At 33.9% G+C, this 15,660-nt stretch overlaps 1 protein-coding gene across 1 annotated transcript; it reads right to left on the bottom strand.

Annotated features, from left to right (window-relative positions):
- Window positions 1-8,572: 8,572 nt before the first annotated feature.
- Window positions 8,573-8,950, bottom strand: LOC139848617 (uncharacterized mitochondrial protein AtMg01250-like). Its single transcript, XM_071838340.1, has one exon. The coding sequence runs from the start codon at window positions 8,948-8,950 to the stop codon at window positions 8,573-8,575; it is 378 nt and encodes a 125-aa protein (XP_071694441.1).
- Between the last annotated feature and the right edge of the window lie 6,710 nt (window positions 8,951-15,660).

Raw genomic sequence — 15,660 nt, 5'->3', positions numbered from 1 at the left:
TCTCTCTATCTCTCTCTCTCTCTGAAAACATGAATCACCATTGGCTCACACCACCTGCTACTGTACTGCGTTGTTTTTTTCTTTTTCAACTGTTACAGTAATTATGGCAACCGATTATGCCCGCGTGCCATATACACGTTTCGCGTAAGAACAAACTCAAAAGCTGAAGATGGACATGAATTATGCGGTCCGTGTAATTATAACAATAAATTACGAGATACGCGTATATATATATATATATATATATATATATATATATATATATATATATATATATATATATATATATATATATATATATATATATATATTCTGCTGTGTACATTTTTTTGTTTCATGTAACGATGATGATTAAACATCTATTGTTGTTGCTGCCCTATTTGTTTACGTTCTCTGTTTACAGCAGTCACTGCTGCAGTTCACTTCTATTTAATCGAAACCGTTACCATTAAAAGCCATGGATAAAAAGCTGTCGCAATGATCTCTATTCCTTGACCAAACCAAACCCACTTCAAACCACCACACGACTGTCATTGATATTTTTAATCCTCGGCGTTGTTGAACTCTAACTGCTATCTAACGGTCTGACCACTTTAATCACCACCATCACAACCTGCTGTTCATGATTTTCAACTTAAAACACACCATTAAACCTACAATTATTGGTACTATCTTAGTGTTCACAGCTATTCAAAATCGTGGGCTCCTAACAAATTAAAGTTGATGTAGACAAATGATATTAAATCGGATTAAAGGTAGTGGAATGTAAGTTGATTGTGTGACAGGATATATAATCGAATCTTTGAGAATTAATTTAATGAGCTGTGTGATATTTCTGTAAATAAACAAAAACCATTGATGTTAAATGGTTCATGTATTGGGCTGCTACTCATTTCATGATTAAACGCCAAGTGTTATTGGACAATCCAGTAACTATTATCTTGGGCTTTTAGAATTGGGCTGCCTGGTCATACTAAACCCACGAAAACATGATAATTGATATGATCTCTATGATAAATGATATAGTTAGATAGTCCATAATGATGATGATGATTTAAACAATGATGATTTATGGTGGTGAAAGAAACCGTGAGGTATGGTGTTAATATTATGATGATCATGATTCGGTTGTGATCATGATATTGGAAAAATTGATGATAGGTATTAGGATGACTTAAATTTGATGATGATGATAATGGGTACGATGATGAAGAAACCGTGAGATGATGATGTTATGTTCATGATCGTGAGCGATTATGATGATCGATGCATGATGACGATTAGGAGGGTATAATTTCTATTACATTAGTAAAATAATTATTATTATCATTTTTATTAATATTATTATTATAATTATTATTATATACATAAGTATAATAATAATAATAATAATAATTATTAATAATATTATTACTAATATTATTATTATTACTATTATTATTATTAGAAATTTATGAATATAAAAGATGTTAATTATGACTAAATTTGAATATATGAAAATGTTAGCAAAAGTAATATTAAGGATTATGGATAATATTATGACCATGAGTATGATAATTATGATGTAAATATAAATAAAACTATAAGTATTGATAATAAATAATATTATGAATATATATAAAATTTAATTAAGTTTATAGATTATATATGTATGTATAACACATCTTTTATTATTGAAACTTTATTATAATTATTATTAATGTTATAATTATTATCATTACTATAAATATATTAATATTAATACTATTATTAATATTATTATTATCACTTTTTATTATCATTATCATTATTAATAAAATATCATTATTAGTAAAATTATCATTTTTATTAAAATTTTCATTTTTATTATCATTAAAACTATCATTATTATTGTTAGAATTATCATTATTTTTATCATTATTATTTTTATTAACATTATTTTTATGAATATTACTATTATTATTAATTTTATGAATATTATAATTATTATTATTATTATCAATATTATTATTTCAAATTTTATCGTTATTATTATAACTATTATTATCATTATTATTATTATTATAAATTTTATCATTATTATTATTATTATCATTATTTTAGTATTATTATAATTATTAATTTTACCAACAAAAGATAGTTATATACAAAAAATATATTTATTACATATATCATATATAGTGGTAGGATCAAGAGAGAAGTAACCAATCGGGGGGAAGCGGGGGGAAGCAAATTTTTTTTCTCGTTTTTTGAAAAAACTTTGTTCATGAACATTATAGATTGGATGAAAATAAGAACATTTAGAAAAGACACTTCGTGATGAATGTTATTATTTTGGCGGGAAAACGCTCGAAGAAGTAATATGTAACAATTATCGTGTTTTTCGAGCGTATGTTGAGGTTTTTTAGACATTAGGGTTTAGATATTAGGGTTTAGATATTAGGGTTTATAGGGCTTAGATATTAGGGTTTAGAAATTTAGGGTTTAGATTTAGGATTTAGATTGAGTTTTTAACACGAACGGTTTAGAGTTTAGGGTTTAGGGTTTAGGGTTTGGTGTTTTGAGTTTATGGAATAAACCCAAAACACCAAACCCTAAACCCTAAACCCTAAACCCTAAACCCTAAACTCTAAATCAGGCTAAATTTTACTTCACAAAATATGAAGAAAAAAAACGTTAACATTCTTCACGAACAATATTATCTTGAATGTTATTTTTGTCGATCGTTTTACCACCAAAATAATAACATTCATCACGAAGTGTCTTTTCTAAATGTTCTTATTTTCATCCAATCTATAATGTTCGTGAACAAAGTTTTTTTAAAAAACGAAAAAAAATAGCTTCCCCCGCTTCCCCCCGATTGGTTACTTCTCCATTGATCCTGCCCCATCATATATATACTAATATTACATAATATTATGTTTTGAAAATGTTAACTAATATAATATTATTTATATTGAAGTAACATTAATTAAATTATATATCAGATACATATTATAATATATTATAAGTATTAATATAATTATATATAAAGATATTCATCTTAATACATTATAAAATATAAATAAGCTTAGTTGATTAAATGTGATATGTGTTAATATATATACTTGATATAGGTTCGTGAATCTAAGGCCAATCCTGCATTGTTCAGTTCCGTCGTATGCATATTTTTTCTACAAAATATCGTATCGTGAGTTTCATTTGCTCCCTTTTTAAATGCTTTTGCAACATATATTTTTGGGACTGAGAATACATGCGCTGCTTTTATAAATATTTTACGAAATAGACACAAGTAATCGAAACTACATTCTATGGTTGGATTATCGAATCGAATATGCCCCTTTTTAGCTTGGTAGACTAAGAATTAGTGTTTATTATAATTGCCACTAATTGACGCGAATCCTAAAGAAAGATCTATCGAGCCCAACAAGCCCCATCCAAGTTACGGATGCTTTAGTACTTCGATTTATCATATCCGATGAGAGTCCCGAAATGATGGGGATATTCTATATGCATCTTGTTAAGGTCGGTTACCAGGTGTTCATCATATGAATGGATTTTATAGCATTGAGCAGACCTGCACTTTGAAATAAAAATGAAATCTTGTGGTCTATTGAAATTATTGAAATGATTGTTTATGATAAACCTATGAAATCACCAACCTTTTGGTTGACTCTTTAAAGCATGTTTATTCTCAGGAATGAAAGAAATATTCCGCTGTGCATTTGCTCATTTTAAAGATATTACATGGAGTCGCTCATGGAAAATTTAGGTCAGTACCTCGTAATGGGACCAAATGTTGAAGATTTCGTCCAGGTGGATTAGGACGGGTCTCTTCAGTTGGTATCAGAGCGTTTGTCTTAGCGAACCAGGTTTTGCATTAGTGTGTCTAACTGGTAGTTGTTAGGATGCATTAGTGAGTCTAGACTTCGACCTAGTAGTTGTTAGGATACATTAATGAGTCTAGACTTGGACCTTGTTTGCATGTCAAAAGTTTGCATATTATTCTTTGTCGAAATATATATACCTATCATTTTCAGTCTCGACATGTCTTATTGCAATTATTTCATAGATGGTGTACAGACAAATTCATATCCCATCACATTAGACCTTGTCTGACACGTTTCCTTAATTCCCTCCGTAATCTACGGGATACTCTGTACTATATATTGGTATTAGGTATTCTATGTAATTAGAATATCATCCGATATACGAAAATCATTTCATATCGAAAATCCTTTATCTAACCATGCAAGATGAATTCTGCAACCAGTTCAAGTCCCTCGAATTCCGATTGCTATTTCGATATGGATTTCTACCTGAGCTCCGAAATCAGTGTAATCGGAATGGATCAACCAGTTAGCCATCCTCTATTCTGGATGAATTGGGGATGGGTTCGTAGTCGACTTAATCAATGGAGATGAGAAGAAGGCAATCCTTTCCATCAACCAAATTCACCTCTTGGAGAAAAACCTGAAGCACTTACTGGCGAACCAGTCCGAAACACCATATTCACCCTCATTTCCAGAATAACTCACAACGATTATGTAATATCTACAATTCTAAACCTTATTCATCCCCTTGTTCAAAACACCAATCATCCCGGAGTAATAGAAGAAGTCAACGAGCTTCACGCTCGAGTAATGGCTTTAGAGAATAGGGTGCAAAACTTACAAGCACCAGCAGCATCACCAGCACCAACAGTACCACCAGCATTAGCACCTGTACCACCAACAACACAAGCCTCGACATCACGCGTAAAATGTCCCGTTCATATTGATTATAAACGTTCCATATTAATTGATTTCGTTGCGAGGTTTTGACCTCTATATGAGACGTTTTTCAAAGACTGCATTCATTTTTAAAACAACCATAACCTTTATTTTATCAATAAAGGTTTCAAAAGCATTACGTAGATTATCATATAATGATAATCTAAAATATACTGTTTACACACGACCATTACATAATGGTTTACAATAGAAATATATTACATCGACATATGTTTCTTGAATGCAGTTTTTACATAATATCATACAAACATGGACTCCAAATCTTGTCCTTATTTTAGTATGCAATAGCAGAAGCTCTTAATATTCACCTGAGATTAAACATGCTTTCAACGTCAACAAAAATGTTGGTGAGTTATAGGTTTAACCTATATATATCAAATCGTAACAATAGACCACAAGATTTCATATTTCAATATACATCCCATACATAGAGATAAAAATCATTCATATGGTGAACACCTGGTAACCGACATTAACAAGATGCATATATAAGAATATCCCCATCATTCCGGGACACCCTTCGGATATGATATAAATTTCGAAGTACTAAAGCATCCGGTACTTTGGATGGTGTTTGTTAGGCCCAACAGATCTATCTTTAGGATTCGCGTCAATTAGGGTGTCTGTTCCTTAATTCTTAGATTACCAGACTTAATAAAAAGAGGCATATTCGATTTCGATAATTCAACCATAGAATGTAGTTTCACGTACTTGTGTCTATTTTGTAAATCATTTGTAAAACCTGCATGTATTCTCATCCCAAAAATATTAGATTTTAAAAGTGGGACTATAACTCACTTTCACAGATTTTTACTTCGTCGGGAAGTAAGACTTGGCCACTGGTCGATTCACGAACCTATAACAAATACGTACATATATATCAAAGCATGTTCAAAATATATTTACAACACTTTTAATACATTTTGATGTTTAAATGTTAAATTAGACGTGTCAACACGTCTACATAATAACATATTTAGATGTGTTCCGCCACTTTGATGAATTAAAGCTCTCAACACGTCTAAATAAGTTATTATTTAGACGTGTTCCTTCAATTTGGTCAGTTAGACGTGTCAACACGTCTAAATAATGATATATTTAGACGTGTTCCTCCCTTTTTATTTCCAATTTGTTCAATTAGACGTGTCAACATATCTAAATAATGATATATTTAGACGTGTTCCGCCCTATTTATCACCTAGGCGTGTTCGTTTGTCTATTTAGACATGTTAATTTATTAACACATCGAAATATGGGGTCTAAATAACGATAAATGTAGTAGTGATTGACCTCAGGGTTTTTTTCTCGGATCCATTCAGGATTCAAACCCAGTCCGCCTGCCCCTCAGGATGGTTAAAGGATCAGGTTCCGGTAATGCTATTCGGATTTCCTCCCGAACGCGTGCATGTGTGCAATTGATGAGTGTTATTAAAATAAATGATACACTGATGCAAAGTTTTCTGCTAAAAAAAAAAATATAATAATAATAATAATGATAATAATAATAATAATAATAATAATAATAATAATAATAATAATAATAATAATAATAATAATAATAATAATAATAATAAACCTGAACCCACCAACCATTATAAAAAAACATTCATCATTATATGTCTTTGTGTGGAAGGTTTCTACCGAAGATGAAATGAAGACATGTCATCTCATTGTTAGAAGTATGATGGCACCATGACAATGGATGAAAATCATCCCTCATCACGTGGATTATTTGTAGTGGTAGCGGTGATATACTTTGTGAAGGGGTGATGATATTTTCACTTATCTTTACGATAGATCCACTATTATTGTGAATTTCCTGTTTGTACAGTACACATTATCGCTGCACAATATAAGTTGATTTATAAAAACAGTAAGTATATGTATCATCACCCTTTGTGATGATTTTTTCTCTCGGGAATAACATAACGTGATAAATGTGCAGTGGTGGAAAAAATGAAAATAGTAGGGAAGGGTAATTGGGTGTAGGTTCCACACATTTTTTTAATATTTTATTTTTCTTTTCTTTTTGTTAAGTTTAGTTTGTGATATTTATGTTAGTTAAGTAAAAAAAAAATTCTTTCGAAAAAACGACAATATTATAATAGCACGAAAGGGCCATATAATAAGCCCAACTCAAAGTACAACACGAAGGGGCCTACAATCCAATATCAGAGCCCACAACAAAGACAACTAGTTGCAAAGAACGTAACTTGACATCTACAAGACCATTACTCGAACCATTACAAGATCACCACGAGAAATATACACAAACACTAGACATACGAGAAAGCTACATTCAAGGAAACGATACAACTTCAACAAAAATTAAACCGTATAGACAATAGGGTCGGATAACCATTGATTCCAATCGATTTTTAACTTCTTCACCCTCGTAGAAACCCGTTCAAAAGACCTGAGTTGAATCTCCATTAGAGCGGTTGGTCCATTCCATGATTTATTTGAGAAGACTTTAAGATTTCGATTCCTTCAAATAAGGTACACACACACCCATTCCAAAGCTTGCCATATTTTACACCTGAACGAAGACATTGGACTATTACTTTTTCCTCGACACGCCTCGTTAATGCTAAGATTTGATACCGGATCCAATCCCCACCATTTAAACACTCTATCCCACACATCAAGAGAATGTTTGCATAGGAAAAGTGAGTGGTCAATTGTTTTCAAACGATTGTCGCATATCGGGCATCTCACAGAGTCAAGATATATCCCCCGTTCATCAACTTTCGTACGAGTTGCAATTCGCCTTTTTAGAGCACGCCATACAAAGATTTCGACTTTCCCCGGTCCAAGATTATTTTTGAGTGTCTCGTGTTTGAATCTATTGTCCATGATAATCTTCTCGTCAATGAGGTTCGAAATCCTTTTGGTGGTGAAGTAGCCATTTGTTGCGAGCTTCCAATACCAAGTATCTCGACCCCCGTCCTGTTTCGCATAAGAATTTAACAAATTGGTTAGTGAAAGTAACTCGCCTAGAGAGCGTCCTGTTAGCTCCCATTTCCAATTCCATGTACTTTGCCACGAAGAACCGGTCCACGAAACTCTGTCACGAACAGCAACATTCTGATCGGCATCCAGTTTATAAAGTTGCTTGAAACTGCAGCTTAGAGGCACGTCGGTCAGCCACAGATCTAACCAGAAATAAGTGTCCCCGCCATCGCCTATCCGCCTCACGAACGAGCTGCTGAATTGCACACCTGTCTTTTCGATTGCGTACCCTACACGAATAATATTAAGCCAAATGCCACCCTTCCCTTTTAGCCCGTTAAGGCCCGAAGGTACAAGTAGCCAGTTAGGACCATGAATGCTTTTTATCACGGAGACCCAAAGGGAATTTGCCTCCGTGTTTGCCCTCCAACCCCATTTACCCAAAAGAGCGAGATTTTTTGCCCTCAAAGACCCGATATTAAGACCACCCTCACTATAAGGCGAAAGGATGTCCTCACATTTAACCCAAGACATTTTTGTTCTCTCACCCGACCCGCCCCAAAAGAAGTTTCTACGAATACTCTCTAATTTTCTAATAACACACAAGGGAGCACGAAAGAGCGATAAATAATAAAGCGGTAGGCTATTAAGGAATGATTTAACGAGCGTCAATCTTCCACCAAACGAAATCGTCTTTGCTTTCCAATCCGCGAGTTTCGAGGAAAATTTATCAACCATGGGATTCCAATTCTCCACCCAATTCATGTTCCGACCAATAGGTAATCCCAAATAAGTGAAGGGAATTTCCCCAACTTTATAACCAACACAGAGAGCCATAAACAAGACTTTTATGATAATTCACTTTTAAACCCGATATCATCTCGTAACAAGTAAGTAACTTCATAAGGTTGCAAAAGTTTTTGTCGGTTCCACTCACCTAAGAATATTGTATCGTCCGCGTATTGGAGATACGAAAGAAGTACCTTATCGGCCCCGATTTCAACACCCTTATATAAACCCCCTTCAATTGTTTTCTTAGTTAGAACATTCAACCCTTCTGCCGTGATAATAAATAAGAATGAAGACAACGGATCCCCTTGACGTATCCCCCTCTCTAGCTTGAATTCGTTCGTAGGAGATCCATTAACCAACACGGATATTAAAGTCGATTCTAGGCACGCTAGGATCCACTTCCTCCACCTCTCACCAAACCCCATTAGCTTCATTATATCAAGGAGGAAGTCCCAATTGATACTATCTAAAGCTTTCTTGAAATCGACTTTAATTATGAGACTTTTTTACAGTTATTTTTTAAATAATCGATAGCCTCGCTAGCAATTAACGCCCCGTTGAGAATGAATCTACCCTTTATGAACACACTTTGGACTTCATCAATGAGACTCGGGATTACCCTTCAGATCCGGGAAGATAGAACCTTTGCGAGAATCTTGTAATAGAACCTATAAGACTAATAGGGCGATAATCATTCAAGTTCAAGGGATCCGTTTTCTTGGATGCAAGGGTAATGAAGGAGGCGTTGAACCCTCTTGAAATTTCACCACTTTCCCAAAACCGATTAAGTGTCGTTAACAAATTATGTTTAATCACATCCCAATGAAACTTAAAGAACTTGAATTTGAAACCATTCGGACCTAGGGCCTTCGAACACCCACACTCATTTACGGCCTTCCACACTTCACTTTCTGAAAATGAAACTTCGAGAGCATCATCTTGTAGTGCCGAGATGTTGTTAACTCTTGGCTGATTAGCCTCACTCGAGAACTTCAATCTATTTTCTTGTCGACATTTGAACATTTTTTCATAATGAGTGAACACCGCTTGTTTAATATCTATAGGATTTTCATTCCACACTCCGTCAATTATGAGGCCCCGGATGTTTCTTTTAGAGTCCATACGACGAATGGACCAGTGAAAATTTTTAGAGTTTTCATCACCATCTAATACCCACTTGATTCTCGCTTTTTACCTACCATGTTCATTTTAATTTTCTCCATTTCGACTCACTTTTTCCTCACTTGCATCCATTCAAGCCTCTCATCATTAGTGATCTGTCTGGTTTCGGCTATTAGCTCCCACTTGGTAACCTTCACACAAAGTGAATTAGCTTCAGCATCAGGATTTCCTAATGATTTTTGACTCCACTCCTTTAAAGACATCTTCACATTTTTTTAACTTTTTTCTAAATCTACAATCATCCCTATGAGCATCAATATCCTCTTTCCAACAATCTTCAACAATTTTTGAAGAACCCTCTATCTCGAGCCATTCATCAAATACTGATATGGCCAAAACGGACGGTTTTATTTATGCGGTGTCGTTAAATCGCAACTCATCAGAATTGATTATCAAAAGAGAGTAATGGTTTTAAATTTATATTTAGCAGGGCCTAAATCGTACTACTCCTTATTATGAGTAAGGGAAGTATGACCTAGGGTCGTATTTTTAAAATATCAGTAGAATCGAACCTATAATTAAAGCTTAAGATAATTCTAAGGTGAAGGAGTAGTGTGATATTCCTAATTTTTGGATTTTCTAGTTTATAGGATAAAGTAAAGTAAATGCTATAAAGTTTGTAATTCAGATAAGGATAAAACAAGTGCATACTATGATTTCATCAGTTACTTTGCCGAGATTATGGAATGATGGCTCATGAATAGGTAGTGACCTTGTACACATTACACTGGTCCTAAACACCCCTGTCATAACACATTACATTGGTTGTTTCGTTGAAACTAGTTAACCCAAGGTTGTTGATTGAATCCGGGATTTGGTTGACGAGCTGGGTATTGAACGTAACAGACTGAATCGTCAGGGTTCTCGTACTCAACTTGATATTCTTCAGTGGGTTGCGGGTTGGTACAATTAACACAGGCATGAGCCTGGTTAACTTGCTGTGGCTGCGTCTTCAATTCTCCGAGTTGTTTAGCGAGAGATTCCATCTTGTCCGTGAGGGATTTGATGGCCTCTGTTTGATTGTTAAGTGCGGAGAGTAGGGCAGATGATGAAGTTGTTTCACCACTGTTCCATTCATGATGATGCATTTTCATGTTCTCGAGCAACTCCCATGCTTCGTCTGCGGTTTGGTTCATCAGATTTCCTTGAGCTGTTGCATCGATCGTCGTCCTATGATTTACCGTAAGACCATTGTAGAAGGTGCGGATTTGAGCTGACCGTTCTTGATGAAACATGACTAGGAACTTCAAAATCAACATGTTTAACTCACATAAAGGCGGAATTAGTGAATCAAACCATTCTAGTGAATATGTGCTTTTTGGGATTAATTAAGTCAAACCACAACAAATCAATGATGTGATTATATTAACACCTAGAGCTATTATTCACCTTGTTAAAGGATTTGGGTTGAGAGAAACGGACTAGGGTTTACCAGATCTGAGCAGAGTGTGTGTGTGTAATGAGAGGCTTACCCTAAAACGAAGAACATAACACTTAAAAAAGCTTAAAGCCACTGGCCGCCACCTCCGGTCACCGGAATCTGGAAAAAGCTTGAAGAACACTCAAGAACACTCAAAGGTACGAGTGATAGATGGAACGTACGGTTAATTGTGAGTGTACACGAGTGATCAAGCTGATTCGTACGTTTGATATTTAGATTGGGAAGAAGAACAGTAACCAGAGTGGCATGACAGTAAATAAGTTGAAGTTTAACTGGCGGGTCCCACTGCAATTCTTCATTTTATCGGCTGATTAAATAAAAAAGGGGATAGAGAAAATACTAGCTAGCCGGTCCCACTGGTATGCTTGTTTTTGTCGGCTGTGAAATAGAAAGAGAAGGGAAATTGGCCTGGTCCACCTGTCATCTTTTATCCCTTGTCCCCTTGTGTCCTAACATTAAACCTAATGAACCTTGTCACCATTACTAACCAAATACATCACCATACTAAACAAACCACTTATACCCATTCAACCATGCAACCGGATCCAATTCTGTAACCATAAACCGACCTAGAAACCCGGTTTCACCCAAGATCCGACCCAAATACAGTACCCAACAAATTGTTTGCACAATTAGTCCTTTTCAGTTAAGTTATTTAACAGCAGTTAATCCAAGGGACTTCCAATGCAAAATTTTCAAAACTTTTTGAATATTTTCATTTTCAGTCCCTCAACTTTCTGAAAATTTTATTTTCAGTCCCTGAACTTTGGAAAATTTACACTTTTATTCCCTGAAGTTTCAATCTTTACACTTTTGGTCCCTCAAGTTTTTGAATTTTTCAACCATGGTCCTTGAAGTTTGTAAGTGATTATGTCTTTACAACCACGGTCCAAAATGCTTAAAGATTCAACAAAATTGCCATGAAACAAAAGGAAGTTCAAGTTTAATATTCCGGATTTGATTCTGCAACTCGATTTAACCCATGAGCTTATGAGTTTGTCAACCAACAAAGTTAATTATACCAATTGATGTGTGTTTGATACGCGATTGTGATTTGATTGAGATGTGATTGAGATGATTTGAGATGTGATTGTATCGAGAAGCGTACGAGAAGGTGATTTGTGCCGAAAATACGAATTAAGCTTTCACGTTTGAGGATCTAGTCCTTACTGGTTATGATGTATGAAATGTGTTAGTAGGTTAATTTCCAGACCATAGTGGTAGTTAATTGAGTGCATTCGCACAAAAGTTGAACAACTAAGATCTGAAGTCGACCGCTGCTGTTCTTTCTGAAACAACCGGTTTGCACGCCAGAAGTACCAACGCGACATCATGATCAGTTATGGTGTCACACGTATCTTATTTTGATTCGTGCGTAGCTACTTTGGATTTTTAATCATGGGGTGTAATTATAAGAAGCGCAATCAACATCGACCTACTCAAGCGTTATTGATAGTAAGAGAAGATATTTACTATTCACTTAAGCATTAATATACAAAGTTTAGTGGACAACCTCCTTAGTCCGTTGAGCTGATTTAGTAAGTGAATATGTAAAAGCACTTTTGTTATGCGAAGATTAGTGGAGCAGCCAGGAGTATCTGACTGTTTATGGGCCAACAACGTGTTTAATTCCGCATCGTCCGTGTGAGATGAGTACAAGAGACACGAGTGTTAAGAAGAGTTTTATTGTGGGGTAATCAGATGATCTGATTATTTATGGGCCGAAACGTTTTTAAATTCTCAATTTCGAGAGTTCCATTGTATGAAGGAACCTGTTTGTGGAAATTCCACTGGATATAGAGCATTTGAGAAGATTCCACTCTGTCAAGGGAATTGACAAGAGTGATGCGCAATCATGAGATTCCAGATTGATGACATATGATGAATCAGATAAACCGTGGATCGGATTTCTATGATATTTTGCCCATTACAGTAGGATTAGTCATGAAGACGTTCATGCTTGATTAAAGTGTTGAGAGAATGGGATACATTGAACTCTGAGAAAGAAGATTCTGCAGTCAAGATACTTTGAGTGTGTCTTTTATCCGAGGATTTCATCGGAGATTGATCTCATTTCAGTCTTAGGGGGAGTACTACTGCAATTGGTTCTGTGTGTAAGTGCAAGTGGATTTGAAGTTTCTTCAAGAATATCAAATGGCAATTCGTAAGGCGGAAACTCAATAACCAAAAATCATTGAGGTGCGAAGTTCTGTATTACATGCATTCAAGAAGACCTTTAATGAAACCTGAAGATTCGGAAGACCCGGCACCACTGCAGAGACTGACTAAAGATTGCAAGAGGTGTTTTCAACGACTTATCGACAACAACAGATTCGCCAGTAATGTCTGTGACGCCACGTCCTAATCCATCCGGACGAAGTCCATATCGATTATAAACGATTCATAATAGTTGATTACATCGCGAGGTACTTGACCTCTAAATGATACATTTTACAAACATTGCATTCGTTTTTAAAAAGACAAACTTTCATTTCATCGAAAGTTGACAGGTATGCATACCATTTCATAATATCCAACTATAAATGACCTAATCCGTCATTTACTTAATAATAATCTCTAATGAACTTCAATGACTCGAATGCAACGTCTTTTGAAATATGTCATGAATGACTCCAAGTAATATCCTTAAAATGAGCTAATGCACAGCGGAAGATTTCTTTCAAACCTGAGAATAAACATGCTTTCAAGTGTCAACCAAAAGGTTGGTGAGTTCATTAGTTTACATAAATAATCATTTCATAATTTTAATAGACCACAAGATTTCATATTTCCATTTCTCATAAACATACGTCCCATGCATAGAGACAAAAATATCATTCATATGGATTGAACACCTGGTAACCGACATTCACAATATACATATAAGAACATCCCCATCATTCCGGGATCCTCCTTCGGACATGATATAAATTTCGAAGTACTAAAGCATCCGGTACTTTGGATGGGGCTTGTTGGACCCGATAGATCTATCTTTAGAGTTCGCGTCAATTAGGGTGTCTGTTCCCTAATTCTTAGATTACCAGACTTAATAAAAAGGGGCATATTCGATTTCGATCATTCAACCATATAATGTAGTTTCAATTACTTGTGTCTATTTCATAAAACAGTTATAAAAACAGCGCATGTATTCTCAGTCCCAAAAATATATATTGCAAAAGCATTTAAAAAAAGATTAATGAAACTCACGCATATAAATATTGTAAAACAGTTATTAAAGCATTTGCATGTATTCTCAGCCCAAAAATGTATATAAAAAGGAAATAATGAAACTCACGCATATAAATATTGTAAAACAGTTATTAAAGCATTTGCATGTATTCTCAGCCCAAAAATGTATATAAAAGGGGAATAATGAAACTCACCTAATGTATTTTGTAGTAAAAATACATATGACAATATTGAACAATGCAGGGTTGGCCTCGAATTCACGAACCTATATCATTTATATATATTAAAACATATACTCGTAATCGAACAATTTCATATGTTATAACTTTATATATTATTTATTTAGTTTGTAAACATATCTGAAAATGATTATTATTTATACAATTTTATATAACTATTTTTCATCATTAATAATAATAAAATTGTATATTAAGGTTTATATATGATAAAAATATATATTTATATTTTAAATTGATATCTTTTATATATAGCTTAATTTATATCTTTTTAATAAAAAAATATAGTGTTATATATTTTTATACGAAATCTATTTGTAGTTGTTCCGATAATGATAAAAATGATAGTAATAATATTAATAGCAATAATAGTAATAATAATGATAATGTTAACTTTAACAATAATAATACAGATAATTACCAAATGATACAAACTAATAATAATGATAATAATAATAGTCATAATCCTAATAATAATCATAATACATACATTAATAGTAAAAATGATAAAATTAATGATAACAATATTAATAATACTAATAGTACTTAATGATAATATCATAACTAATATTCATAATAAAAATAATAATAGGTATAATACTTAATATTATTAATAATAATAACACTTCTACTTAATAATAATAACAAATAATAATAACAACAACAATAATAATAATAATCATAATAATAATTAATAACTAATAATAGTAATAGAATTTGAAAACTACCTCAAGTGTTAAGCCTTTAAAAAAAATGCCCGAGACGGGACTCGAACCCGCGACCACCCGCATACCCGCTAACACCCTTAGCCATCAGCCCAAGTCCATTTTTCTTAATTACTTCGTAGCCCATATATATATATATATATATATATATATATATATATATATATATATATATATATATCCGTTCTACCTGCCTCAGCCCAACAGAGATCAACAGCTTTCGGCCCAACTGAAATTTCTCAAGCCCACGTTACACAAGCCCAACCAATGAAAAGAATAAATTGTAGGAGCCTAGGTTCGAACTCAGGACCCTTTGTCTACGAAACTCCCACTTAAACCACTGAACCATTATTATTTCTTGTAATAACATC

Source organism: Rutidosis leptorrhynchoides, chromosome 1, assembly GCF_046630445.1.
Source record: "Rutidosis leptorrhynchoides isolate AG116_Rl617_1_P2 chromosome 1, CSIRO_AGI_Rlap_v1, whole genome shotgun sequence".
NCBI classification, from domain to species: Eukaryota; Viridiplantae; Streptophyta; class Magnoliopsida; order Asterales; family Asteraceae; genus Rutidosis; species Rutidosis leptorrhynchoides.
The sequence above is the reverse complement of the archived record's forward strand: the minus strand, read 5'-3'. Positions and strand labels throughout refer to the sequence as shown.